This window comes from Callithrix jacchus, chromosome 9 (genome assembly GCF_049354715.1).
Source record: "Callithrix jacchus isolate 240 chromosome 9, calJac240_pri, whole genome shotgun sequence".
Lineage (NCBI taxonomy): Eukaryota > Metazoa > Chordata > Mammalia > Primates > Cebidae > Callithrix > Callithrix jacchus.
In genome coordinates, this window is record NC_133510.1 from 13,161,059 (window position 1) to 13,186,128 (window position 25,070).

The following is a 25,070-nucleotide window of genomic DNA, read 5'->3' on the forward strand; positions in this document are numbered from 1 at the left end:
AATGTTTTCTATGACTGTACATTCCATAAGAGCATAGATTTTGTCACATTTTTCATCTGTATTTCCTGCATCTGGGATAGAGCCTAACAGTCAGACATTCAAGTGCTAATGGGTATCTTTTCATTAAGCAAGAAATAAAAACAGAAAAAGGAGTCTGTGTTTTCTGTAGCCCCTTCACTGCACTCACTTAGAGAAAGCCTGAAAGCTCTATCCTAAATAGTGTGAGTGAAAGAAACAGTGCAAATATTCATTTCAACCCTGAGTTATCATCTTTGCATAATTTCTCAGAATTAATATAATCCTAGAAGAAAAATCTACCCACTTTGGTTATATTACCTTCATCCTACGTAGGCCAGTAAAGAGAACTATGTACAGTAAGAGGTTACTAACACTGCTACTGTTTCTACCTCAATATCCTCTGCCTGGCTGCTGACCACAGAGAAATTGAATTTTGAGGTGCCATGTTTGCAATGTAAGTGGCAATTAAATTTCTAGGGTCCACAATATAGAGGCATCAAATGTGGAGCTTCTAAGCTTCTAATCAGCCTTTAAGTTTCTTTTGCTTCCATGTCTAATAAATTAACATGAACTGGGCCCTGGCTCATTTAGGGTATGGGGAAAGGTATTCTTTGAGACAATTTTCAGAAAAGTAAGCTTTAGCCTATGCATCTAATTTTCATTTGTTTCTTTAAATTACAAGGCACCCAAAACATCTTTGTAAATTTAGCAATTAAATCAATGTGTATCTTTTGCACTCTCAGAGTCAGAGAAGAAAATTAACATATAAAACTAGTGTAAAACTAATTTGATTTTTACCAAATTTATTGATGAGAATATTTACTATCCCTTTATTTATAAATACTTTCTTTTTTGGACACAAAGTTCATGACTACTCTAGGCTGGTTAGTACAGTGTTGATCACCACAAAATGTCTTTGCCACAACACAAACGATGTGCTTTTGATGGTATGTCCCAAATATATTTTCCCTTTGCAGCCTGATATATGGTATTGTCTGGAGAATATTCAATATATACGTGAACAGAGAATATGGTCTCTCTTTCTTTTTTTTTTTTTTTTAAACAATTGGCACAAAAGTCCAGTCATTTAATAACAAATGCTCCCCCCACCCTCACCCCATCACAGCACCCTGAGAATCAAGGGTCCAACTGTGCAGGAGGGGGCTGTGGAAAGCCAGGGTGAATAGGGGCAGCAGGTAAGAGGCTGAGTGGGCCCCTGCACCTCATGTCACTGGCTCCTGGGAGCACAGAATCAGGCTGGGCACAGAGGCCTCATTGCTCAGGCACCAGCAGGGCAGCTCCATCCAAGGGAGGGCCAGGGCTGCCCACTGGCCCAGCCAGAGAGCATGAGGGATCAGGGCTGGCTGGAGAAAGGAGAAGAGAAGTGACTCTGGTCCATCACACTGAGGTCCTCTTGCCTGCCTCTGCCAGGCTCAGCTGCCAGGAGCTGGCCTCAGCTGTGAGGGGCCTCCAGCACTCACTCCGGCCTTGCCTTCTTGGCCTTCTTCTCAGACTTTACCACCTGATCATGGGCTTTCCGTTTCTCTGCCAGCTTGTTGGCCTCTCGGATTTTTCGCCTCTTGCCAAACATGATCTTCTGGTATAGGTACTTCTCCCGCTTCTTCATCATCATGATGGCCAAGCACTTGGCCTCGCTCTTTTCCTCCTGGGCCAGCCGCTGCTTATCCTCCAGTTTCAAGGTGACTGCCATCACCCTGGGCTTCTTCCCCTCCATCCTCTGTTCCTCCAGGGCTGCCAGCCAGGCCTCCTCCTCCTTTTCTGAACCAGCCTCTGCATCTTCCTCTTCTTCCTCATTTTCTCCCACTTCATCACCATCACCTTCATTGTCATCCTCCTCTTCCTCCTCTTGTTCTGACTCATTCAGGTTTCCTGGGTCTTCTCCCCGCTGCAGAGCCAGTCAGGTGGGACATAATCTCCTTCCTTCTCAGTCACAAAGGGTGAAAGGTGTGGGGGGAGCTGCACCCCAGGGAAGTACTCTGCCACGGGGAGGAGGAGCCTAGCGTTCACTGAGTCAAACACCCACTGGGGCTGCATGTAGCACCTGCCTATGACAGGGGTCTGCTGCCCAGGCCGGTCGACAATCTGGTGAGTGATGCGGGAGTCCGTGACGTCGTAGGTGGCCCCAATGCACAAAGATTTGTCCCAGGACCCTTTCCCCCCAAAACTCCTGATGATGAAGGCCAGGGCCTCGCGGGGCACCTCTCAGTTCAGGAAGAACGTCAGGCCCTCAAAAAGCTTCTTGTGCTTCTCCTGCGCCTCCAGCTCCTTCCTGCGGTCTTCCTCTTGTGCCGACATCTCCCCATCGGCAGGAAACTCATCCACCTCGGCCTCCTCTTCCATGGCAGGTACCACCACACGAGCCAGGCTGGCACTGAGGGCCACCAGTTTCTCCATAGAGCTCTCAGAGTCCAGCGCCGTAGGCGTCCTCACTGGCCTTCACCTCTGCCGGGGCCTGTCCCTCGAGCTTTGGGGGGTAGTGGAGGTTGAGCAACTGGTAGAGGCAGAAGTTGACGAAGCCCAGCAGGGTGGTGTAGAACTCAGTGAAGGTGGCCATGACCCTGTAGTCCACATCTGTTGGGTGGTCATGGGAGAAGGCATAGGGAGTGATCCACACGATGGGCTGCCCCAGCACCTTGGCCTGGTAGTAAATGCCTTTGATGGACAGGAAGACCTTGCGCAGGGCACAGGAGGCAATGATGTATGCATGAACTCCACGGTGAGCCGGCGGCACAGCTGAATGGTCTGCACGTGACACTTGCCAGTCCGTGGGAAGGTGGAAAAGAGGAAGCACATGGAGAGGGCGTCGTCCAGGTCGCGCAGGGCATCAATGAACGTGGGGTACCGTTCCTTGATGATGAGGTCAAGTTTGTAGTTGGGCTTATTGTCCTTTAGACACTCTACGGTGTTCCACTCGCTCTTCCCATAGGCCTTCCAGAGCTTCTGGACGAACACCTTGTATTCCCGGAACTTGTTGACGATGGGTTCATGGAGGAGAAACCTGATGTCTTTGATAAGGTAAAAAGTTCAGGCCGCTGTAAAACCCTTGTTAACCTTCTTCTTGTGTTTGGGTTCATGGGGATAAATGCCCTTCAGAATGCACAGCCGCCTAAAGTCAGCCAGGCTCAGCTGGAGCTTCTTCCGGGCTTTGTTCAGGGTGATGTAGTTGGTGGCTGAGCCTCGTTCATACTTCTTCTTCTCAAGGCCTCCCATCGCTCCAAGTTGACTAGAAGACTAGGGCCGCGCAGACAGACCGGTCTCTTTCTTTTATGGAGTCTTTAATAAATATCAGATCAGGTTGGTTGATAATATATTCTATATTCTTACAGAATCATTGAACCCTTAAGGATGTCTTATATACAGTCCAACAATATTTCTCTGGAGTATGGAGATATCTACAGTGAGGCAATATATCCTTTGAGAGTTTTGACATTTTAGCATATCCATATATAAGCTTTTGATTGAAGGTCTTATCACAGCATCTTGACAGTCATTGCCTGGTGCAGTCCATGGACACACGTCTTTTGTTGAGAAATTTTCTTTGATAAATAATTAATAGTTCAATTTAGGCTTCTTATTTTTAGCCATTTTCTACATAAATTTTCCCTCTTTTACTTATAGATTGGCCTTCATTCATTTATTGTTATCCTCAAATAATCTTTGAACTCCCTGTGACAATATATTTAGCCATGCTATATACCTTAACTGTGATTATAATAAGATAATTCATAGAATTCCACAGCATTTATTAAGAACTGTGACTTTATTGAGTCTTTGCCAAAGGTAGAACTTAGTTGGATGATCTGAGAATAACAATCTAACTAGGACTATGAGAATGAACTAGCTGCTTTTCATAAGGATGCAAATAACAGCAAGATGCTATTACACTTGTTTTGAATTAGTCACACATCTTTGCATCTGGAAATAGGACTTAGAACTATGAAAATGCCCTCAACTCTCAATAGTTGATAGTAGGATATTAATTTCTGTTTGTTCTGAAACATGTTTAAAAAAAGCAACAACACACCAACTGTAAAGAAAGGAAGAGTGAGAGAAGAGAGAAGCAGGAAGACACAGACAAAGTCAGAGACAGAGACAGAGATGAGAGATCCAGCCAGCTGTGCATGAGATTCCCTAAATTACAACCACAGATATCCTAAATAAGTTATAGGAGTAATTAATCACATCAAACATGAATGCAAGAACTGAAGGCACCTTAGAAACATCTCATTTTTGTTTGTCCTAGAAAAGCATAGTTTCTCTTCAGATCTATTTATGTTGTTAGAATTGTCTTACTTTTAGAATATACATTACTTTCCAAAGCACCCTTAGAGATGCATGTCTTAATTTATTGTTTCCCAGTATTAGGATAAATGAATGGGTAGATTAGAGCTATAGACTCACCAAAAATCACAGCTAATTCTGTCTCTGACATAAAGTAGCTGGAGGTGGCGATGAGAAAGCACAAACAGTAGGCAATAAAGAGGAGAAGGAAGGAAATGACAGCTTTCAGGGCTCTCACATGGGCTTCTGTGCTGGGGTCTCTGCACCCTGTGGCACTGAGCTGCATTCGCCTTATATGTCTATGCAGGGAGAGGATCAAGAGGAAAAAAGACATCAGGAACACGGAAAAGGGGAGCAGCGTTACCAGGTTGAGAAATAACTTGGTAGAAGCATGTTGATTTTGATTTACTCTGCAGCTCCAAGTTAAGTTTGTTTTCCGTTTTGCCTTCACACAACGCCTGAAATCAGTATTCACATTCTCAGTGGCTGGAAGGCGAATAAACACAGAGAGAACCAAGCACCCCAGCAGGATCCAGAAAATCTCCCTGTCAATTCTCCACTTCATCCAGAGGAAAACTGGGTGAAAGAAATTAGCTATCTTGAAGAAATAGTAAATGCTGAGGCAGGTTGCAAACCAGATATTTAAATGGTTAGTTAGGGTCCAGAAGAAGTCGATGATTCTCATTTGTTTACCGGTGGCATAGACATCTGGATACAGCACCAGTGTAGAACAATCTAATAGTATTATGCACAATAGACAAATTCTGGATATGGCCAGACTTGTGAGGATTAAATCAACGGAGGCAATCTTCCTCTTCTTAACCCAGTCCACGCAGTTTACCAATCCAATGAATGCATTCCCTAAGATCCCAACTGAAAACTCTCCAATTGCTAAGATCAGTAAGGCAGTCTGCAATTTATTTGTCATGTTTAAATAGAGAAATAGGCAATTAGTTTCTAGTTGACCTGATAGAGTTTGACATCTACACCTGCTTCTTAGATTTTGACGTAACTTTCTTTATCTCTTCTTTGTAGTCTGTCTTGTAATGGAGACTGGGATAATAAATGAAGACTAGAGCTATCTTCATTAAATCCTAATTAGTCTTGAAAAACAATGTGGTTGGCAATCCTTGGCCTGGCCACTGTATGCCCATTTACCTACTCAGCAGGTTGTATTTTTCCACATATGGTGAATTTAGGCTGAGCTACTGTTTACTAAGATGCAAACTGGGCCAGTTCCCTTTCGTAGTCCTGCAAGGTCTTTCTGAGGCTAAGGCGTATGCATTCTGAATTCATTAATTTGTGATGTATACTAGTAACCTCAATAGAGTTGCTAGATTTAGCAACTAAAAAGTCAGGGCACCCAGTTAAACTTGAATTACAGGTAAACAAATGAATAATTTTTTAGTGTATGTGCCAAATTACATAAGATCAGTGCTTTCAGGAAGTACTGAAGTTCAACTTTGGTTGAGTGTTCCATATTTTGTCTGGCGAACCTAAACATCAAGAATTTGGTAGCAAGTATAAAGTTGGCAAAAATTGAAATTCCTGGAAGAATATTTGTTTTGTTGTATGTTACTATTGATAATTAATAACGAATCCAAAATTTGGCTTCAGAGTGAGAATTATATATTTTCAGGAAATTTAAAAAGTTGACACTAAATGTAGATTATTTCTTTCCAAGGAAACTTTAGCTTATTATTTTGACTGTGCAATGAACAATTTTATGGCATAGTGTCTCTTAATGCAACACATTGTCTTATTGACAAAGTGACATTTAATGGTTACTTAGTGATGTTATATAATAAGGTAAAGGACCTATAATAAAACAAGACAATTATCTTTAAATTTTTCATTTTCACTTAAAATGTTCTCAAGGAAACTTTGGGATGTATTAGATACATCTGTAACTTTGTGGTGATATCATGGGTGTTTGAGTATGTCCAGTCTCTCCAAATTGTATGCATTAAATATATGAAGTCATTTTTATATCAATTATACTTTCATGAAGATTTTTTAAAACTTGTAAAAATGTTCTCAAGGGTAGTTGTATGCATGAGAGAGAAGATAGTAAAATTCTGTATTTCATTCCCTCCGTTCTCCTATTTACAAATTGCATGAGTATCAAGATCCTTAGCTCTTCTAGCAGGATACTGAAGATTAAACTTTCCACTTCTCTACAGATGAATTCTTACTTTGAAATATCTCCCTAGTTACTGAGAAGCACTTTACTACATGGTGTTTCCAGAAGAGTTCTTGGGTACTGGCACCTTCCTGGGAATGTGTGTCTCCTCTTATCCTTCCTTAAAAGGCAAACCTTCATTCTGGAGATGTAGCCTTCATTTTTGGACAAACAGCATGATTAAGTAGCTATGGTTTTTTTTTTTTTTTTTTGAGACGGAGTTTCGCTCTTGCTACCCAGGCTGGAGTGCAATGGCACAATCTCGGCTCACCGCAACCTCCGTCCTGGGTTCAGGCAATTCTCCTGCCTCAGCCTCCTGAGTAGCTGGGATTACAGGCACGTGCCACCGTGCCCAGCTAATTTTTTGTAATTTTAGTAGAGACGGGGTTTCACCATGTTGACCAGGATGGTCTCGATCTCTTGACCTCGTGATCCACCCGCCTCGGCCTCCCAAAGTGCTGGGATTACAGGCGTGAGCCACCGCGCCCGGCCAGTAGCTATGTTTACAGGAAACTGGTACATCACCTGTGATAGAACAATCTTGGAAATGATAACCGACCTAGACTCATCGTTTTCCCCACAGTGTATCCTGGTAAATGAAGTACTCACAGGAACTCTGATGACATCTTTGCCCAAATAATCTTTAGACCTTTTTTTGTTTGGTTTTGAAAGTAAATGTAGATTTTATGCATACCAGTGTTGTATAGCATGAAGTTATGTGAATATAGAGTTAAGAAAAAAAGTTCCACAGGAGAGTGTTCTGTCAAAAGTCTACTACTTAGAGCTCTAGACACTGCGGTCACTGAAGATGCTTGAAATGTTGGAGATACAGGAAACAAAATATGGAAGAAAAATCTTAAGAAGAATAGGATAAAACCTTCCCAAAAGTGCTAATTCAATAAAATATTTATTTCATCTAAACATTTAGAAAAATATAAAGTTCATCCTAGTGTAAAATCTACAGGTATTTTTTTAGAATATATTAATATATTTCATCAAAAGAACATGAATTCTTCTGTCTTGTACAACAAAGAGTACATAAACAGCTAACATATTAGAAATATAGTTCACAAAGTTTACATGCTTAGAGTTGTAAGTATTAGTACTTTACAAAGTGAATTTTACATAATAATAAGACAAACAACTGATAATGTTCAGGTAATTAGTATTTTAGTTATAATAAAGGGAAATTAGTCGATTGAAATACATCAGAATTAAATATAGAAAATAATGAGAGTAAAAGCAAAAGTGTGCAGCCATATTAGAACATACACAACCTGAGACGCCACAGAGCAAACGTTTCAATATTATAGTGAGACTCAATGTCATCTTCACAGCAAAATTAAACCTTTTTGGTGACACGCTTTCTTCTTTTTGAATAAAAAATTACTCTGTATTTTTTGTAAACATTTATTGCTTCTTCCACTGACAGTATGTGCTTCTTAAATGGTATATGTTAATGTCTTCCCAATTTATTTCTTTTGTTAAGTCCTGAGTGAAAACCTTTGCAGGCTCTGGTTAGAGGAAAGAACCTGAGTGAGCAGTATGATGGATATTTGTTATCTCCATTCTTTTGTCAAGATTGTGAAGAGGGCTTAGGAACACCCCTTAAGTGAGTGGAACTTGAATGGTTTCGATTCCCACCCAGGTGTGGCATGAAAAGCAAGTTGTTTGAGAGGAAATTTAATTTCAAGGAAAATAAATAGAAAGCATCAGAATAAGTCCGACCAGGAAATATTACCTAGGAGACCATGGATCAGGAAAACCAAAGACAGACCAGGAAGATCTGAGTTCTTAGTCAATAATCCAAATGGGATTGACTCAGCAGAGCCAGGAAAGGAGCACAACTAAGGACCAGCAATAAAAATGTATGGCAGAGGCTGGGCAAGGTGGCTCATGCCTGTAATCCCAGTACTTTGGGAGACCGAGGCAGGAGGATCACAAGGTCAGGAGGTCAAGACCAGCCTGACCAACATGCTGAAACCCCGTCTCTACCAAAAATACAAAAGTTAGCTGGGCGTGATGGCATGCACCTGTACTCCCAGCTACTCAGGAGGCTGAGGCAGGAGAATCTCTTGAACCGGGGAGGCAGAGGTTGCAGTGAGCCGAGACCACACCACTGCACTCCAGCCTGGGAGACAGAGCGATACTTTGTCTCAAAAAAAAAAAAAGTATGACAAAGGAAAATGAGAAACCAGGAAACCAGTTAGTGTAGCTCAGGTTCACTTTACCATGAGCCAAAGTAAAGTCTGAAAAGACTTTAGGCAATATATGCCTAACATTTGCATTGAGGAGACAAGAAGAGAAGCATGAGCTCTGAAATTCTTCATAGAAAGATGAGCATTTCTGGTTGTAAAGAGACATAACAGATTAGTTTGCCACTAGGTCCTAATGACACTTAAAAAGATATGCATCCAAAATAAATGAGATAATGGGGAAAATGAGAATGGACTTTTAAGAAAATTATATTTTTATTAGAGAAGAAGATTTGATTTTAAATTCCATTTATAAAACTAAGATTTCATATCACACAGGCAATTTTTCTACAAGTCAGCATTTTGACAGATGCCTGCCTCAGTTTCTTATTGAAAATAATTAAAATAAGTGAGTGACCCAAGGGATAGAGAATTGCTATGATCTCTCCAAACACCATAGCTAATTTATATTTTGTAATAAGATAGCTAAAGGTCACCCAAAGAGAAATAATATAGTACAGGAAAAAAAAGAAGATAAATGAAGTCATAGTTTTAATGGCTCTCACATGAGCCTTTGTGCTGGGGTCTCTACAGCTGGTAGCATGGAGTTTTATTTGCTTGGTGTGTCTCCATAAAGATCTTACTAAAAGGATAAAAGATATCAGTGACACAATAAATGGGACAATTGCAAACAGGTTAAAGAGAGTCAAGGGTTTGAAGGATGGCATTTTACTCACATGGAACATTTCAGTAATATTTCTTTTATGCTTTGCAGTTGCATGAAACTTATAATCACAACTCAGCACGATTGGTACTATAAGACCGACCAACGAGGAAATGGCAAAGCATCCCAGCAGGATCCAGCGAGCCACCGTGTCAGTTTTCCACTTCAGCCAGAGAAAAAGTGGGTGAGAGAAATTAGCTATCTTGAGACAGTAAAAGACATTGAGGCAGGTGGTAAACCACATATTTAAGTAGTTGGCAAATGTCCAGAAGGTACAAATGACTATCTGTAGCTTCCTCTTTGTGTAAACATCTGGGTAAAGTACTATTAAAATGACATTTAGAACCATTACGCTGATCAAACAAATTCTGGAGAGAACTAAATTGGTGATGATGCAGTCAATTGTGGAGATCTTTTTCTTCTTAATCCAATCAACCCAGTTGACTAGTCCAATGAATCCATTCCCCAATACTCCTATTATGAATTCTCCAGTTATTAGGATTATAGAGATGCTATCTGCAGCACTGGACATGTTTGTAGAGATAACAATCTGATCTCAAATATCACTGTAGATGAGCTAATTTACAGGTGACCTATCGACGCATGATTAGTAAATTCTTTGAATGATGCAATAATGTTTTCATCTGCTATTATTTTGACGTTGATATCATTCTAGAAGTGTTCGGCTCTCCTCTGAAATAGTATTGTCTCTACGTTCCCGAAGATGAAACCAACTAATTGCTCCAAATGAACAGCTTGGCTAGTTATTTATAGGCTGGAAAAACTATAATTATTACCTTTTAGTGAATGAAATCTGAGACGTTTGGCTGAAATTTCTCTCATGCAAAATCAAAGAGATTTTATATCACAAATTTGCACCAGGCGTCTTGCTGCAGCTCTATATTTGGACCCATCAAATTGAGTTTTGAATAAGGAGTCACCAAAGAAAGAGATACATGTTTAATAAAAATCCAGTTGTGTAAGTAAAACTTCACTTTCATCATGTAAGTTATAAATGACCCACAAATCAGGTCTCCCAGATGGAAACAAATTTTCACTTCGGAAAGATAATTAGTGCAATTAGAGTGTAGACAGCTAACATTTAATCAGAGGATAATAATTCTTTTCTTCATTGGCCAATTAGGGAAGGATATGATACAAATCTAATTATAAATGACATGCAGTTGAACCCCAACTGTAATGCCTCCTTCTCCAGGAAGCTTCCAGGACACTGTCCTTCCCTCCAGACCTTCCCTGATGGCATGGGACTAGGAGTGTCTGTGTCCAGCTCTGTCTCTCTTAAGACAGCTCCTTGAGGACCTGGCCAGGGATAAGGCTTCTTGGGGGCCCTGCGTGGGTGATGTTTGTTGAATGAATAAATGACTGCATGAGCTGGGAGTCAACCAAGCTGAGATCTGGAAGCAAGTTGGGTTGGCAGTCAGTTGGGGTGGTAATAGGGGACATGAAGTCACTGGGCTCTCTCAAGAGGGAAGTGGGACCATCTCGAGAGGGCGATGCTGTGGCTTTTCCAGCATTGCCGAGGCAAAAGCGTGCCAGTGGGACCCAAAAGGTAGGACCGCGGAGGCGACCAGATCAGGGCTGCGTTTTACCATTTCAGAAGCTGCTTGCCCTGGTCTGAGCTTTAATAGTAAACTCTAGCGGAGAAGGCGAGGGCGGCCGCAGGGCTGAGGTCGGGGCTTAGATTCCGGTGTCTCTGTGTAGGTTGCTTGAATGGGGGGTGCCCTGGCCTGGACGCTGCTGCTGCCGGGGTCAGACGCCGGGAACTGTCCTGCGCCGTCTCCTCCGCGGATGTGGACTGGAACATGGAGTTCAGGGACACGTGCCTGAACTTCGGCGGCCTTGGCCTGAGCCTGCCCAGAACCAGTCTGCGGACCGCGAAGTGCTTCTCCTGGACCTGTCTGGGAACGGACTGCGGGAACTCCCAGGGACTTTTTCCGCCGCCCTGCGGAAGCTTCAGCTCCTGAATGTGCTACAAAACCCCCTGTCCCGTGTGGACCGGGCGCTGTCCAGTCCACCAGCTCCCAACGCAACCTCTCCGCCTTTCCGGAGGTCAGCTGCGCCCCCAGCCTGGCCCCTGCGATCATCAAGGCGGCGGCGGCCAGCAGGTGCCTGCTTCTCAGACTTGACATCGCTGGCCCCTTGCTGGCCTGGAGACTCTGGCAAGGCCACCTGGCCAGAAGTTCGGACCTGGACAAGCCCTGGGCTGCTCAGGATGGGCCCAAGCCCCGTTCAGGCTTGCAGCCACGGTACAGCAGCAGCAACTCCCGCAAGCCCCAAGTGGTCACCCCACCCACCCCTCCACCTCAGCTATGAAAACATGTTTGTGGGCCAGCCAGGAGCCGAGCACCAGTGGGCCAGAAAGGGGTAAGGAACCCATGAAGACACCTGCCAAAGTGGCAAATAGCAAAGCTCCACACCCAGATGACCGGGGTTCAAATCCCAGCTCTACCGGGTGCAGTGGCTCATGCCTGTAATCTCAGCATTTTGGGAGGTCAAGGTGAGCAGATCACGAGGTCAGGAGTTCGAGACAAGCCTGGCCAACATAGTGAAACCCCGTCTCTTCTAAAAATATGAAAAAAAAATTAGCCAGGCGTGGTGGCACACGCCTGTAGTCCCATCTACTCGGGATGCTGAGGCAGGAGAATCGCTTGAACTATGGAGGTGGAGTTTGCAGTGAGCCGAGATTGTTTGATTGCACTCCAGCCTAAGCAACCAGGCGAGACTCTGTCTCAAAACAAAACAAAACAAAATCCCAGCTCTGCCACTTGCAGGCTGTGGGATCTTAGCCAAGTAGCTTTACTTCTCTGAGCCTCAGTCACCTCACCTATAAAATGGGAGAAGACTGGCTCGTGTTCGTAATCCCAGCACTTTGGGAGGCCAAGGCAGGCAGATCACTTGAAGTCCGGAGTTCGAGACCAGCCTGGCCAACACAGTGAAACCCCATCTCTACTAAAAATACAAAAATTATTTTGTATAAGTGTGTTGGCAGGTGCCTGTGGTCCCAGCTACTGGGGAGGCTGAGGCAGGAGAGTCACTCAAACCCAGGAGTCAGAGGTTGCAGTGAGCCAAGTTCACGCCATTGCACTCCAGCCTGGGTGACAGAGTAAGACTCCATCTCAAAAATAATATAAGATAAAATGGGGGAGAATTACAGCCTGTATTTTAATGTGCCGGATAAGAATTAAGCGAGTTCCCATATATGGCACAAACTTCCCCTTCATGACCTGTAAACCCAGTTTCTGGCCGCCAAGGGTGGGGAGAGAGGAGGCGACTGCTTGGGCAGAGTTGGGGCTCTGTGGCGGCCATCAGCAGCATAAGCCCAGATCCTGTGTGACCCAGGGCTGTGTCTGAACCTCCATTTCTGTCTCCATAGAATGGGGACAGCCCTCCATGTCCCCACGACACACACAAGATGATAAAACGATGCTCTACAAAGTCCCATCACCTCTAGATGACTTTTTTTTTTGAGATAGTCTCACTCTGTCGCTCAGGCTGGAGTGCAGTGGTGTGATCACAGATCATTGCAGCCTCAGACTCCTGACCTCAAGTGATCCTCCTGCCTCAGCCTCCCAAGTAGCTGGGACCACAGGCGGGTGCCACCATGCCCAGCTAATTTTTAAAATATTTTTAGTAGAGACAGGGTTTCACCATGTTAGCCAGGATGGTTTTGATCTCCTGACCTCGTGATCCACTCGCCTCAGCCTCTCAAAGTGTTAGGATTACAGGTGTGAGCCACCGCGCCAAGCCTAATTTTTGTATTTTTTGTAAAGACAGGGGTCGTGCTATGTTTTTCAGGCTGGTCTCAAACTCTTGGCTTCAAGCAATCCTCATGTCTCCGCCTCCCAAAGTTCTGGGATTATGGGTGTGAGCCACCGCAGTCAGCCTCTAGATGATTTTGCTGGGCTTAGACAAATGAGTTGAAGTTTTCTAGGTTGGGGGTGGGTGTGGTGACTCATGCATGTAATCCTAGCACTTTGGGAGGCCAAGGCATGCAGATTACCTGTGGTCAGCAGTTCAAGACCAGCCTGACCAACATGGTGAAACCAAAAATATGAAATATTAGCCTGTCTCTACCAAAAATACAAAAAGTAGCCAGGTATGGTGGTGGGTGCCTGTAATCTCAACTACTCGGGAGGCTGAGGCAGGAAGAATCGCTTGAACCCAGGAGGTGGAGATTGCAGTGAGCTGAGATCACATCACTGCACTCCAGCCTGGGCGACAGAGTGAGACTGTCTCAAAAAAAAAAAAAAAAAAGCTTTTCTGGGTTGGAAAAGGGAATGGAGGGAATTTCAAGGGGTGGGACCCCCCTCAGGGGCAGAGACCCGGAGGTGGAAAAGAATAGAGAATTTGCTATATATGGTTTTTGAGAGGGATGACTTGAAAGCCTAAGCCTGGGGGGAACAGGGAGGACCGAGCTGGAAGGGGCCACGATCACGGGTCGGGGCTGTGTTTAGACAGTAGAGTTCATGCCAGGACATGGGGAGGCTATCGAGAGACCACTGGTGGGAAAGGAAGGCATATGCAAAGCAGATGTAGACACGGCTCAAAAGCAGAAGTGGTCTGCAGCAGGGTGTTGAAGACACAGCACACGAAGGCAGCTTCTGCTCTGATGCTCACTGTGGCCTCCCTGTCCCTGAGGTTACCAGATCAGCATCCTTTATTTACCTGGCCTTCAGAAGCACCGGGTTTAGAATTGAATGTGTCATTTCCACCCTACATTTTTTTTCAAGATGAGGTTTCACCATATTGGTCATGCTGGTCTCAAACTCCTGACCTCAGGTGATCCACCAGCCTCAACCTCCCAAAGTGCTGGGATTTCAGGTGCCAGCCACCGTGCCTGGCCGACATTTTTTTTTTTTTTTTTGAGACAGAGTCTTGCTTTGTCTCAAATTCCTACTAGAGTGTAAATGACTGATAGATGCTGCTTACCCAAAGTGGCCCTTTTGCCCTTTTTTTTTTTGAGATGGAGTCTTGCTCTGTCACCCAGGCTGGAGTGCAGTGGTGCCATCTCGGCTCACCAAAACCTCCGCCTCCCAGGTTCAAGCAATTCTCCTGCCTCAGCTTCCCAAGTAGCTGGGATTACAGACTTGCACCAACACACCCAGCTAATTTTGCATTTTTAGTAGAGACATGGTTTCCTCCATGTTGCTCTGGCTAGTCTTGAACTCCCAACCTCAGGTATTCACCCGCCTTGGCCTCCCAAAGTGCTGGGATCATAGGAGTGAACCACTGCACCTGGCTTCTGGCTTCTTTTTTTTTTTTTTTTTTTGAGACTGAGTCTTGCTCTGTCACCCAGGCTGGAGTGTAGTGGCACAATCTTGGGTCACTGCAACCTCCACCTCCTAGGTTCAAGCAATTCTCCTGCCTCAGTCTCCTGAGTAGCTGGGACTACAGGAGCCTGCCACCACAGCCAGCTAATTTTTGTAATTTTAGTACAGATGGAGTTTTGCCATGTTGGCCAGGCTGGTCTTGAACTCCTGACCTAGGTGATCTGCCCACCTTGGCCTCCCAAAGTGCTGGTATTTGGGCGTGAGCCATCGGGCCTGGCCCAGTGGCCCTTTTTACAAGAGGAGCTGGGGTGGAGTTAGAACGTTCAGGAGGCAGCCGGGCACGGTGGCTCACACCTGTAATCCCAGCACTTTGGGAGGCAGAGGAGGGCAGATCCAGAGGTCAGAAGTCCAAAACCAGCCTGGCCCACACACAGTGAAACCCCGCCTCTACTAAAAATACAAAAATTAGCCGTGCATGGTGGCGTGCACCTGTAATCCCAGCTATTTGGGAGGCTGAGGCAGGGAATTGCTTAAATCTGAGAGCCGGAGGTTGCAGTGAGCCGAGATTATGCCATTGCACTCCAGCCGGGGGACAGAGTGAGACTCCATCTCAAAAAAAAAGAGGAAAGAAAAAAAGAATGTTCAGGAGGCAGGAAAGTCCTTCTCTGGGGGTTCTGCTGACCTTAACAACTATTCCTAAGTGACTCCCTGTTCCTCGTCCAATTTTATGGATGCAGAAACTGAGGCTCCGAGACTTGCTTTTAGATACGAGGGCCACACAGTCAGTTGCTTCGGTGGTGAAAACATTTCCCATCTGAAGGAGCAGACGGTTTGCTGCAGCCACTTGGGACCATGTGACCGACGTGGCCAGAGTTTCTGATTTTTCAAGAGGAAACAAAAATTTAGATTTTGATGTAATAATGAACAGCTACCTCAATTTTTGGTTTTTTGAGATGAGGTCTCCCTCTGTCACCCAGGCTGGAGTGCAGTGGTGTGATCACAGCTCACTGCAACCTCCACCTCCTGGGCTCAAGCAATTCTCCCACCTCAGCCTCCCAAGTAGCTGGGACTCCAGGCACAAGCCACCACACCTGGATAATGCTTTTATTTTTTGTAGAGACGGAGGGTCTCACCGTGTTACCCAGGCTGGTCTCAAACTCCTGGCCTCAAGTGGTCCTCCTGCCTCAGCCGGCCAAAATGCTGGGATTACAGGCATGAGTCACTGTGCCTGGCCGCTATCTCATTTTTAAGGAAGGAAAAAGGGTTCAGGGTCCCCTGACGGCAGCATTAATCCCCAGAACCTTCCCTGAATCACTCCCCTCCCCCAGTTTCCTCAGGGGTGGGGCTGGCTGGGAGTCAGAACATTACCCTGTGCCTCACTTTCCCCTATGTAAATATTCAGGGTGGACTCAGCCTCTCTGAAACTTTCTTTTTTTTTTTTCCTTCTGAGACTGAGTCTTGCTCTGTTGCCCAGGCTGGAGTGCAGTGGCACACTCTCAGCTCACTGCAACATCTACCTCCTGGATTCAAGCGATTCTCCTGCCTCAGCCTCCTGAGTAGCTGGGACTACAGATGCATGCCACTATGCCTGGCTAATTTTTGTATTTTTGGTAAAGACAGGGTTTTGGACGGGCGCTGGTGGCTCACACCTATAATCTCAGCACTTTGAGAGGCCGAGGTGGGTGGATCACAAGGTCAGAAGTTCAAGACCAGCCTGGCCAAGATGATGAAACCCCATCTCTACTAAAAATACAAAACTTAGTTGGGCATGGTGGCTCATGCCTATAATCCCAGCTACTCAGGAGGCTGAGGCAGCAGAATTGCTTGAACCTGGGAGGCAGAGGTTGCAGTGAGCCAAGATCACACCACTGTGCCCCAGCCTGGGTGACAAAGCAAGACATTGTTTTAAAAAAAAAAAAAAAAAAAAAAAGATGGTGTTACACCAGGCTGATCTCAAACTCCTGACCTCAGGTGATCCACCCACCTCAGCTTCCCAAAGTGCTGTATTACAGGCATGAGCCACGGAACCTGGCCCACTCTGAACTTTCTCAAAGCTCGTGTGCCTGCCCCCTGAGTCCTCCCCCTCCCCCACCTACCCTTGGTCTATCTGTCCACACAGGGCTCATCCTTCAGAGGACAATGACTTTTACATGAACTATGAGGACGTCGACCTGGCCTCCCAGCCTGTCTACTGCAAGCAGCAGTCACTGGGCCGGGCCCCAGTGGATGACGAGGAGTATGTGATCCCCTGGCGCTGAGCCCAAGATGTCCCAACCTCCACCCAGACCCGCTCCAGTCCTTGCCTGGTTACTCAGGGCATTCCAACTCCTCTGTGGCTTCAGTTTCCCCATCTGAAGAATGGGGACAGGAAAGGACTGTCTTTGAGGCCCCAGGGGGCTCTGCCACCCCTTCACCATCCCCCACACCACTCCTCAGCCCCTTTGCCTCCTAGAGGGGGGAGGAGGAGAGACCCCCAACAAGGGGACAGGAGGATCACTGCGTGAACCCTGTCATCACCCTCCTGTGGCTGTGCCAGCAGTGCTCAATAAATGCTTTGAGGCTTATGAGGCTACTGGCTCAGGGTGAGTGAGTTCCTCAAGGTGAGGATTTGTGAGCTCCAAGAGCAAGTCTCCATCCAAGACTCCCAAATTGCTCCCTACCACATCCCTCTTTTTTTTTTTTTTCCTAAGACAGAGTCTCACTGTGTCACCCAGGCTGGAGTGCAGTGGCGCAGTCTCTTACTGCAACCTCTGCCTCCCGGGTTCAAGTGATTTTCCTGCCTTGGCCTCCTCAAGTAGCTGGTATTACAGCACCCACCACTATACCTGGTAATTTTTGTATTTTTAGTAGAGACGGGGTTTCACCATCTTGGCCAGGCTGGTCTCGAACTCCTGACCTCAGGTGATCCACCTGCCTCAGTCTCCCAAAATGCTGGGATTACAGGTGTGTGAGCGACTGTGCCCAGCTTCTTTCTTTCTTTTCTTCTTCCTTTCTTTTTGTTCTTTCTTTCTCTTTCTTCTCCTCCCTTTCTTTCCTTTCTTTCTTTCCAGCTTTTCGTTTCTTTCTTCAGCATGAACCACCACACCTGGATACTTCCCTCCATCCCTCCTTCCCTTCCTTTTCTTTCTTCTGTCTTTTTCTTTTTTTTCTTTTTTTTTTTTTTTGAGACAAAATTTTGCTCTTGTCCCCCAGCTGGAGTGCAGTGGCGCAATCTCACTCACTGCAACCTCTGAACCCCAGGTTCAAGCGATTCTCCTGCCTTAGTGTCCTGAGTAGCTGGGATTACAGGTGCCCGCCACCACACACAGCTAATTTTTGTATTTTTCGTAGAGACGGAGTTTCACCATGTTGGCCAGGATGGTCTCGAACTCCTTACCTCAAGTGATCCACCCACCTTGGCCTCCCAAAGTGCTGGGATTACAGGCGTGAGCCACCTCGCCCGGCTTCATTATATATATATATATATATTTTTTTTTTTGAGAAAGTATATCTAGACACATAATTATATATATACATACTTTTTTTTTTTTTTTTTGAGAAAGTTCTTCAAGGCCCTGGTGCAATGCCACCTCCTCTGAGAAGCTGTCCCTGGTTTCTTCTCAGGCAGAGTGAATGACTCCCAGACGTCATTAACTTCCATGTTACAACTCATGAATCAGATCTTGCTCCTCCCCTGTTTCCACATCCTCCATGGCTCCCTATTGTCCCGGACCCTCAGACTGGTGTTTGGGGCCTGTGGGATCCAGCCCCGCCCACCTCACTGCCCTTTCCCGTGCTGCTCCCCTGAGCCTCCTCCTGACCACACCACCTCCCTCCAGAAGCTTTCCTTTTCCTGCACCAGCCCTTTCACCTAGAATGCCGCTTGCCTCCACTTTTTCTCTCTGAAAGTTCTTCCAAGACATGGGGTCTCACACTGTGCCCAGGCTGGACTGCAGTGGCACTCTCATAGCTCACTGCAGCCTCCAACTCCTGGGCCACTCTCTCAGCCGAGATTCAAAACATGGGGTGGTTCTTGTGTGTCTTCTCACTGCTGTGCCCAGTGCCTGGCATAAGGTGGGTACTCACTGAATATGTTAAGGGGTACCTGCAGTCATTCAGGGTGGCTTCTGGGTGGTGGCATTCCCAGCAGATACACCTCACTGCTGGAAGTGGGTACTCTGTCCCCCAAGACATCCATCGCCATTCCTCTCAGACTCGGGGGGACAGGCAGTTTGGTGCGGGGAGGGGGCTGGACTCAGCACACCTCAGAATTCCAAGATCCTAAACAGGAAGTATATATAACCTGGGAGACATGTTGTGTATGAAAATATTCTTCACAACTTATTTGTTTCTCCCTGCTCTTTATATATGAAAGAATGAGGTGTCACTAACATGGAAGTGTCACAAACAGGAGGGGTGATGAACTCACCCCTCAGGTTGGGGACAGTGCTGCAAAACAAGGCACTTGGTGGCAGATAGACGTGGCTGTGAGCTGCTTGTATGGAAAGGTGACTCCCATGTGGGAAGAGACAACAGGATGGTGACAGAGACAGAGGCAGATACCCCTGCTTCAGCCCCTAAAAAGGAAAGTTCTGAGGAATGAGGAAAGATGGAGGGAAACTGATGAGAGGTCTCAGCTCTTTCAGAAACAGAAACACCATCCTGGGCTACATGGAGATACCCAGTGTCTACAAAAAGTACAAAAATTCCCCGGGCATGGTGGCAGATGCCTGCAGTCCTAGCTACTCGGGTGGCTGAGGTGGGAGGATCGATCCAGCCCGGGAGGTTGAGACTGCAGTGAGCCGTGATTGTGCCAGTGCACGCCGCCCTGGGCAACAGAGTCTTAAAAAAAAAAAAAAATAGAAATAAAAAAGAAACAGAAGCAGAGAGATAAATAGAGACAGAGGGTCGGGAATGCCCAAGGCTGCTCTTGGAGCTCACAGGTGTTCTGGCATCCCCGAGAACACCTTCCCACTCATGCCTTGAGCCTTTCCACTCACCCCATCCCAGGTATCCTGGAGAAACTGAGGCCCGGGAGAGGAGGATCTTCCCAAGGTCACCTTCCCTTATCCTGAACACCACAGGGAATGGTTCAGACAGCTTTATTTTTATCACCAGAGTTTTAAATAAATGCACAGTTCTATCAGACCAGCCCCCCAGTCCCCAGCAAGATCACCCCAATATATTAATAATAAATAACAGACTTAGATAAATACAGCTGTTTGGGCGGGAATAGGGTGTCCCAGGACCCTTGAGCCCATTCCACCTCCGAGGTCGCGCCCCAGCGCAGCTGCACAGTGGAGGATCAGGGCTGCTCATGCGCAGTGGCAGTCTTTGGCTAAGAGGTCGTCGTAGGTCTGGAGCGACACCCCGCTGTCGGTCTTTTGCAGGAGCACCATGGAGGGACTGTAGCTGGATGGCACGCAGCAGGGGCTGGCACCGCGGCGGGCTTCAGGCGGTGCAGGCTCGTCTTGATCTGCGCGTGCATGTTGGCCGCCCGGAACTGGCTCGAGCACGAGCCAATGCATATGCTCACTTGCACCTCCCGCGGCGACAGCACCCAATTGGCCCAGCCCAGGTCTTCCAGCGACGCCCGGACCGGGCAGCAGTGCCCAGGCCCGAGCGGACAGTGGTCCCCGTCGCGCGCACGCGCTCTGCGGCGCCCCCGACGGCTCGCGCCCGCAAGTGAGGCTCCAACAGGAGCCGTACGGACCTAGACTCTGCCCGCAGGTGGTCGGCGATGGCGGCGGCAACAGTCGCAGGTGCAGCGCGGGCGCCTGGGGTCTTGCAAGGCTGAGCTGACGCCGCAGCGGGCGCGTCATGTCCCACGACCTTGAAGCCGTCGGGGACAGCCGGAACAGAGCCCGGTAAAGACTGGAGGCCTCGGGGAGCCCCTCGGGCAGGGCGGCCCGGGGGGCTGCGCAGGTGCAGGTGGCCGCCAGACCCCAGCTGCACTGTGGGAAGACAGATAGAGAAGCTGGTCATCCACAGGTCAAGCTGGATCCCACCTCGGGGCCTTTGCACAAGTTATTTCCCCTACCAAGAGCATTTTCCCCTCTGGGCTTGGTGGCTCACGCCTGTAATCCCAGCACTTTGGGAGGCCGATGAGGGCGGATCACTTGAGGTCAGGAGTTCAAAACCAGCCTGGCCAATATGGTGAAACCCCCACTTCTACTAAAAATACCAAAAACTTAGCCGGGCGTGGTGGCTGGCGCCTATGATAGCCACTGGGGAGGTTGAGGCAGGAGAATCGCATGAACGCGGGCGGAGCAGGTTGCAGTGAGCTGAGATCGCACCACTGCACTCTAATCTGGGCAACAGAAGACTCCCTCTCGAAAAAAGAAGCATTTCTCCTCCTGAATCTCAGCACAGCTGGTTCCTCCTCTCCCTTCCAGCCTGCCTAAAATTGGAAGCACCTATTTTATTTCGTTGTGAATCGTTCATATTCCCTACTTAGACTCAGCTTGGTTGTCACCGTCTGGCACACAATAGATGCTTAGTAAATACTTGAAGGAATTAATGTATATCTGATATTTAGAAGTCTGAGATTCCGGCCGTGGACTGCTTTTTTTCTGGCAAAAACTCACTTACGTCACTTATTTATTTATTAATTATGGCCTTGCTGTTGCCCAGGCTGGAGTGCAGTGGTGTGCTCATGGCTCAGGGCAGCCTCGGTCTCCTGGGTTCAAGTGATCCTCCCACCTCAGCTTCCTGAATAACTGAGACTACAGATATGCACTATCACATCTGACTAATTTTTTAAGCTTTTCTGTTAGAGATGGGGTCTCTCTATATTGCCCAGCCTGGTCTCAATGTCTGGCCTCAAGCGATGCTCTCACCTCGGCCTCCCAAAGCGCTGGGGTTACAGGCATAATCCCGAGAAATGAAGATTACCAAGCCCATCCCATTCCAGACTACCAGGCCTCTAAGAATCACAGCCCCTCAGGCTGGTACAGGTGTCAGGGAGACTGGGGACACTGGGGTTTAAGGGTGCCCTAAGCTAGTTGCTAGGCCTAGCAAGGGTGAGAGGTTTGCCTGCAGTCACACAGCTCAGGTGGGTTTAGGGCGGGCTAAGAGGTCACCCCTCTACTTGACCCCCTCCTGGGTCCCAGCACAGCCCAGACATCGTCCGGTGCCCTGCATCCCTGGAGCCTCTGTGGAAGGTACAGAGCAGGGGAAAATAGTCTCCTCCCCTGTTAACAAGGCACTTGTTGCATGTGACATTAGCAGCGCCTTGACAAGCAATTGCATCAGATTCAGAACGAGTGCCAGCTGGTTCTGCCCATCACAAACCTCTCTCCACGCACCACTCCCCCATTCTTTTTCCGGGATCCTGGACTCAGCCCAGGGCAGGCACAGTGGCTCATGCCTGTAATCCCAGCACCTTGGGAGGCGGAGGCCAGCGGATAACTTGAGATCAGGGGTTTGAGACCAGCCTGGCCAACATGGTAACACCCCATATCTATTAAAAATCCAAAAAATTAACCAGACATGGTGGCACACACCTGTAATCCCAGCTGCTTGGGAGTCTGAGGCAGGAGAATCACCTGAACTCGGGAGGCAGAGGTTGCAATGAGTTGAGATCATGCCACTGCACTCCAGCCTAGCAAGGGTGAGAGGTTTGCCTGGAGTCACACAGCTCAGGTGGGTATAGGGCGGGCTAAGAGGACACCCCTCTACTTGACCCCCTCCTGGGTCCCAGCACAGCCCAGACATCATCCAATGCCCTGCACCCCTGGAGCCTCTGTGGAAGGTACAGAGCTGGGGAATCTGCCCTTGTGTGGGCCCAGAGAGGAGGTGGCACAGAATTAAGGAGCTGGGTTGTTTTTGTTTTTCAGATGGAGTCTCCCAGGCTGGAGTACAGTGGCGCCATCTCAGCTCACTGCAACCTCTGCCTCCCAGGTTCAAGCAATTCTCCTGCCTCAGCCTCCTGAGTAGCTGGGATTATACGTGTGCACCACCACGCCTAGCTAATTTTTGTACTTTTTAGTAGAGATGGGGTTTTGCCATGTTGGCCAGACTGGTCTTGATCTCCTGACCTCGTGATCCTCCTGCCATGGCCTCTCAAAGTGCTGGAATTAAAGGTGTGAGCTACCGCACCTGGCTGGAGCTCAGGGGTTAGAGCAGGATGGGCTGGTGTGAGGTCCAGCCACCAGATGGTAGAGGGGTAGGGGGTGCCCCAGGAGCGCCCTTCCCCCTGGGGGCGCCCAGACCTTCTTCTAATGCTCAGGATTCCTGGCCCCAGGTGCCAGTGTCTGTGCCTGCATCCAGCTTCCTGACTGTGGAGAGGAAGGACTGCTGTGTCCAGCAGATAGTGGGTGTGTGTGGGTGTCTGCGTTTGACAGGCATGGGTGGGCAAGAGACTCAAGGACTCACTGGGGGTCACACAGCAAGGTCCTCACTGGAGTCACAGGGTCTCCAGGCCTCTTCCCACCCCAGCCCACACCCACTGCCATGCAAGCCCAGTCAAGCCTCCAGCCCTCAGGGTCTCAGCCTCAGCCCTGTCCTAGGGGATTTTTCTTTTAAATAAATGTATTTATTTAGATGGAGTCTTGCTCTGTTGCCCAGGCTGGAGTGCAGTGGTGCGATGTCAGCTCATTGCAACCTTTGCCTCCCGGGTTCAAGCAATTCTTCTGCTTCAGCCTCCTTAGTAGCTGGGATTACAGGCGCGCGCCACCATGCCTGGCTAATTTTTGTATTCGTTATAGAGACCGGATCTCACTCTGTCATGTTGGCCAGACTGGTCTTGAACTCCTGACCTCAAGTGATCTGCCTGCCTCGGCCTCCCAAAGTACTGGGATTACAGGCGTGAGCCACTGCACCCAGCCCCAACATAAGAACTTTTTTTTTTTTTGAGACGGAGTCTCACTCTTGTTGCCCAGACTGGAGTGTAGCGGCACCATCTCAGTTCACTGCAACCTCCATCTCCCAGATCCAAACGATTCTCCCGCCTCAGCCTCCTGAGTAGTTGGGATTATAGGCATTCGCCACCATGCCTGGCTAATTTTTGTACTTTGAGTGGAGATGGGGTTTTGCCATGTTGGTCAGGATGGTCTTGAACTCCTGACCTCAGGTGATCCACCTGCCTCGGCCTTCCAAAGTGCTGGGATTACAGGTATGAGCCACTGCGCCTGGTGACCATCTTTAAAAAGAAAGAAAACAGACGTGGGGGCTGTCCTGGGGATGGAGGTCTCTGAGAGCTCACCTGAGCTTTTGGGTGAGGTCGGGGTCTGAGTCCTCCTTGTCTTACTTGTGCTCTGGAGGTCCTGGTGGCTTTTCTGCAACTCCTGAAACCTGGAGTCATATGGACTGGAGTGCTTGTCCAAGGGTCCTAGGATCCCTGGAAGGTTCTCACCGGGCAGAGGCAGGGCGCTCCCCAGTGTGCCCCCAACCACATCAGTAACGTCAGCAGCATCTGAGAGCAACGCCGCATCACGGTTCCTGGAGCTGGCATGGCTGTGCTGGTTGCTGTCTGAGCCGCAGGGATACCTGGGGTCTGGCATTACAGCCTCAATGTTCCCACCCAGCTGTGCCCCTGCCCCCAATGCCAGACCCTGCATGCAGAGTGTACATTCCAGTGGCCACGGCCAGGCCGGGTCTCGGGGATGCATTCCTGCAGATGCTGGGGCGCCTCTCTGGACTCTCTGTATCCTTTCCCATGAAATAAGGACACCATTCCAGCCTGAGAGTCCTTTTTTGTTGTTGTTGAGACAGAGTCTCACTGAGTTGCCCAGGCTGGAGTGCAGGGGCACAATCACAGCTCACTGCAGCCTTGACCTCCTGGGCTCAAGTGATCCTCCCACCTCAGCCTCCTGGGTAGTTGGGACTACAGGCACATGCCACCATGCTCTGCTATTTTATTTTCCAATATATATATTTTTAGCTTTTTGTAGAGACAGAGTTTCACTGTGTTGCCCAGGCTGGTCTCAAACTCCTTGGCTCAAGGTATCCTTTTGCCTCTGCCTCCAAAGTGCTAGGATTATAGGCATGAGCCACCACACCCGGCCAACCTGGTAGTCTTTATGGAGAAAGATTTATTCCCATGTGACAAATTTTCCAGACAGGAGCTTAAGCAGCAGCTATCTTCCTCTGTAGAATTCCCTCTCCCTCCTCTCTGGTTGGGGTCAAAGGCTAAAGACGGTGAAAAACAAAGAAAGTAGAGGAGAAAGTGCTAGAGAGAGCTAGGAAGGGCAACTTTGACATGTCATTCCTCTCCGCCATGCCTCAGTTTCCTGGAAAACAGGGACTGAGGCTTTCACTGGAGAGGTAGTCAAATGAGGGGTTTAACATACAGCCAGGCACATAGTTGGTGCTGGTTAAACTGGGTGTTACTGCAGTCATTAATCCTCATCTGGGAAACTCCTACTCATTCTTCAAAA

At 47.7% G+C, this 25,070-nt stretch overlaps 2 protein-coding genes and 3 pseudogenes across 4 annotated transcripts; 1 reads left to right on the forward strand and 4 right to left on the reverse strand.

The window, feature by feature from the left end:
• Nucleotides 1-1,056: 1,056 nt before the first annotated feature.
• Nucleotides 1,057-3,272, reverse strand: LOC100397044 (pescadillo homolog pseudogene; annotated as a pseudogene). Its single transcript, XR_088748.6, has one exon. The product of XR_088748.6 is annotated as a pescadillo homolog pseudogene (transcript).
• Nucleotides 3,273-4,384: 1,112 nt separating this feature from the next.
• On the reverse strand, nucleotides 4,385-5,248 carry LOC100398858 (taste receptor type 2 member 7). The gene has a single exon (XM_017975845.4). The coding sequence runs from the start codon at nucleotides 5,246-5,248 to the stop codon at nucleotides 4,385-4,387; it is 864 nt and encodes a 287-aa protein (XP_017831334.4).
• Nucleotides 5,249-8,268: 3,020 nt separating this feature from the next.
• On the reverse strand, nucleotides 8,269-9,953 carry LOC100399220 (taste receptor type 2 member 8). Its single transcript, XM_002752207.5, has one exon. It carries the CDS (start codon nucleotides 9,951-9,953, stop codon nucleotides 9,024-9,026), a length of 930 nt encoding a protein of 309 aa, XP_002752253.3. The 3' UTR covers nucleotides 8,269-9,023.
• A 1,199-nt stretch (nucleotides 9,954-11,152) lies between these two features.
• Nucleotides 11,153-17,276, forward strand: LOC103795115 (leucine-rich repeat-containing protein 25-like; annotated as a pseudogene). Its single transcript, XR_013522462.1, has 2 exons — nucleotides 11,153-11,806; nucleotides 16,832-17,276. The product of XR_013522462.1 is annotated as a leucine-rich repeat-containing protein 25-like (transcript).
• Nucleotides 17,277-19,787: 2,511 nt separating this feature from the next.
• Nucleotides 19,788-24,302, reverse strand: LOC100410720 (growth/differentiation factor 15 pseudogene; annotated as a pseudogene).
• Nucleotides 24,303-25,070: the final 768 nt, after the last annotated feature.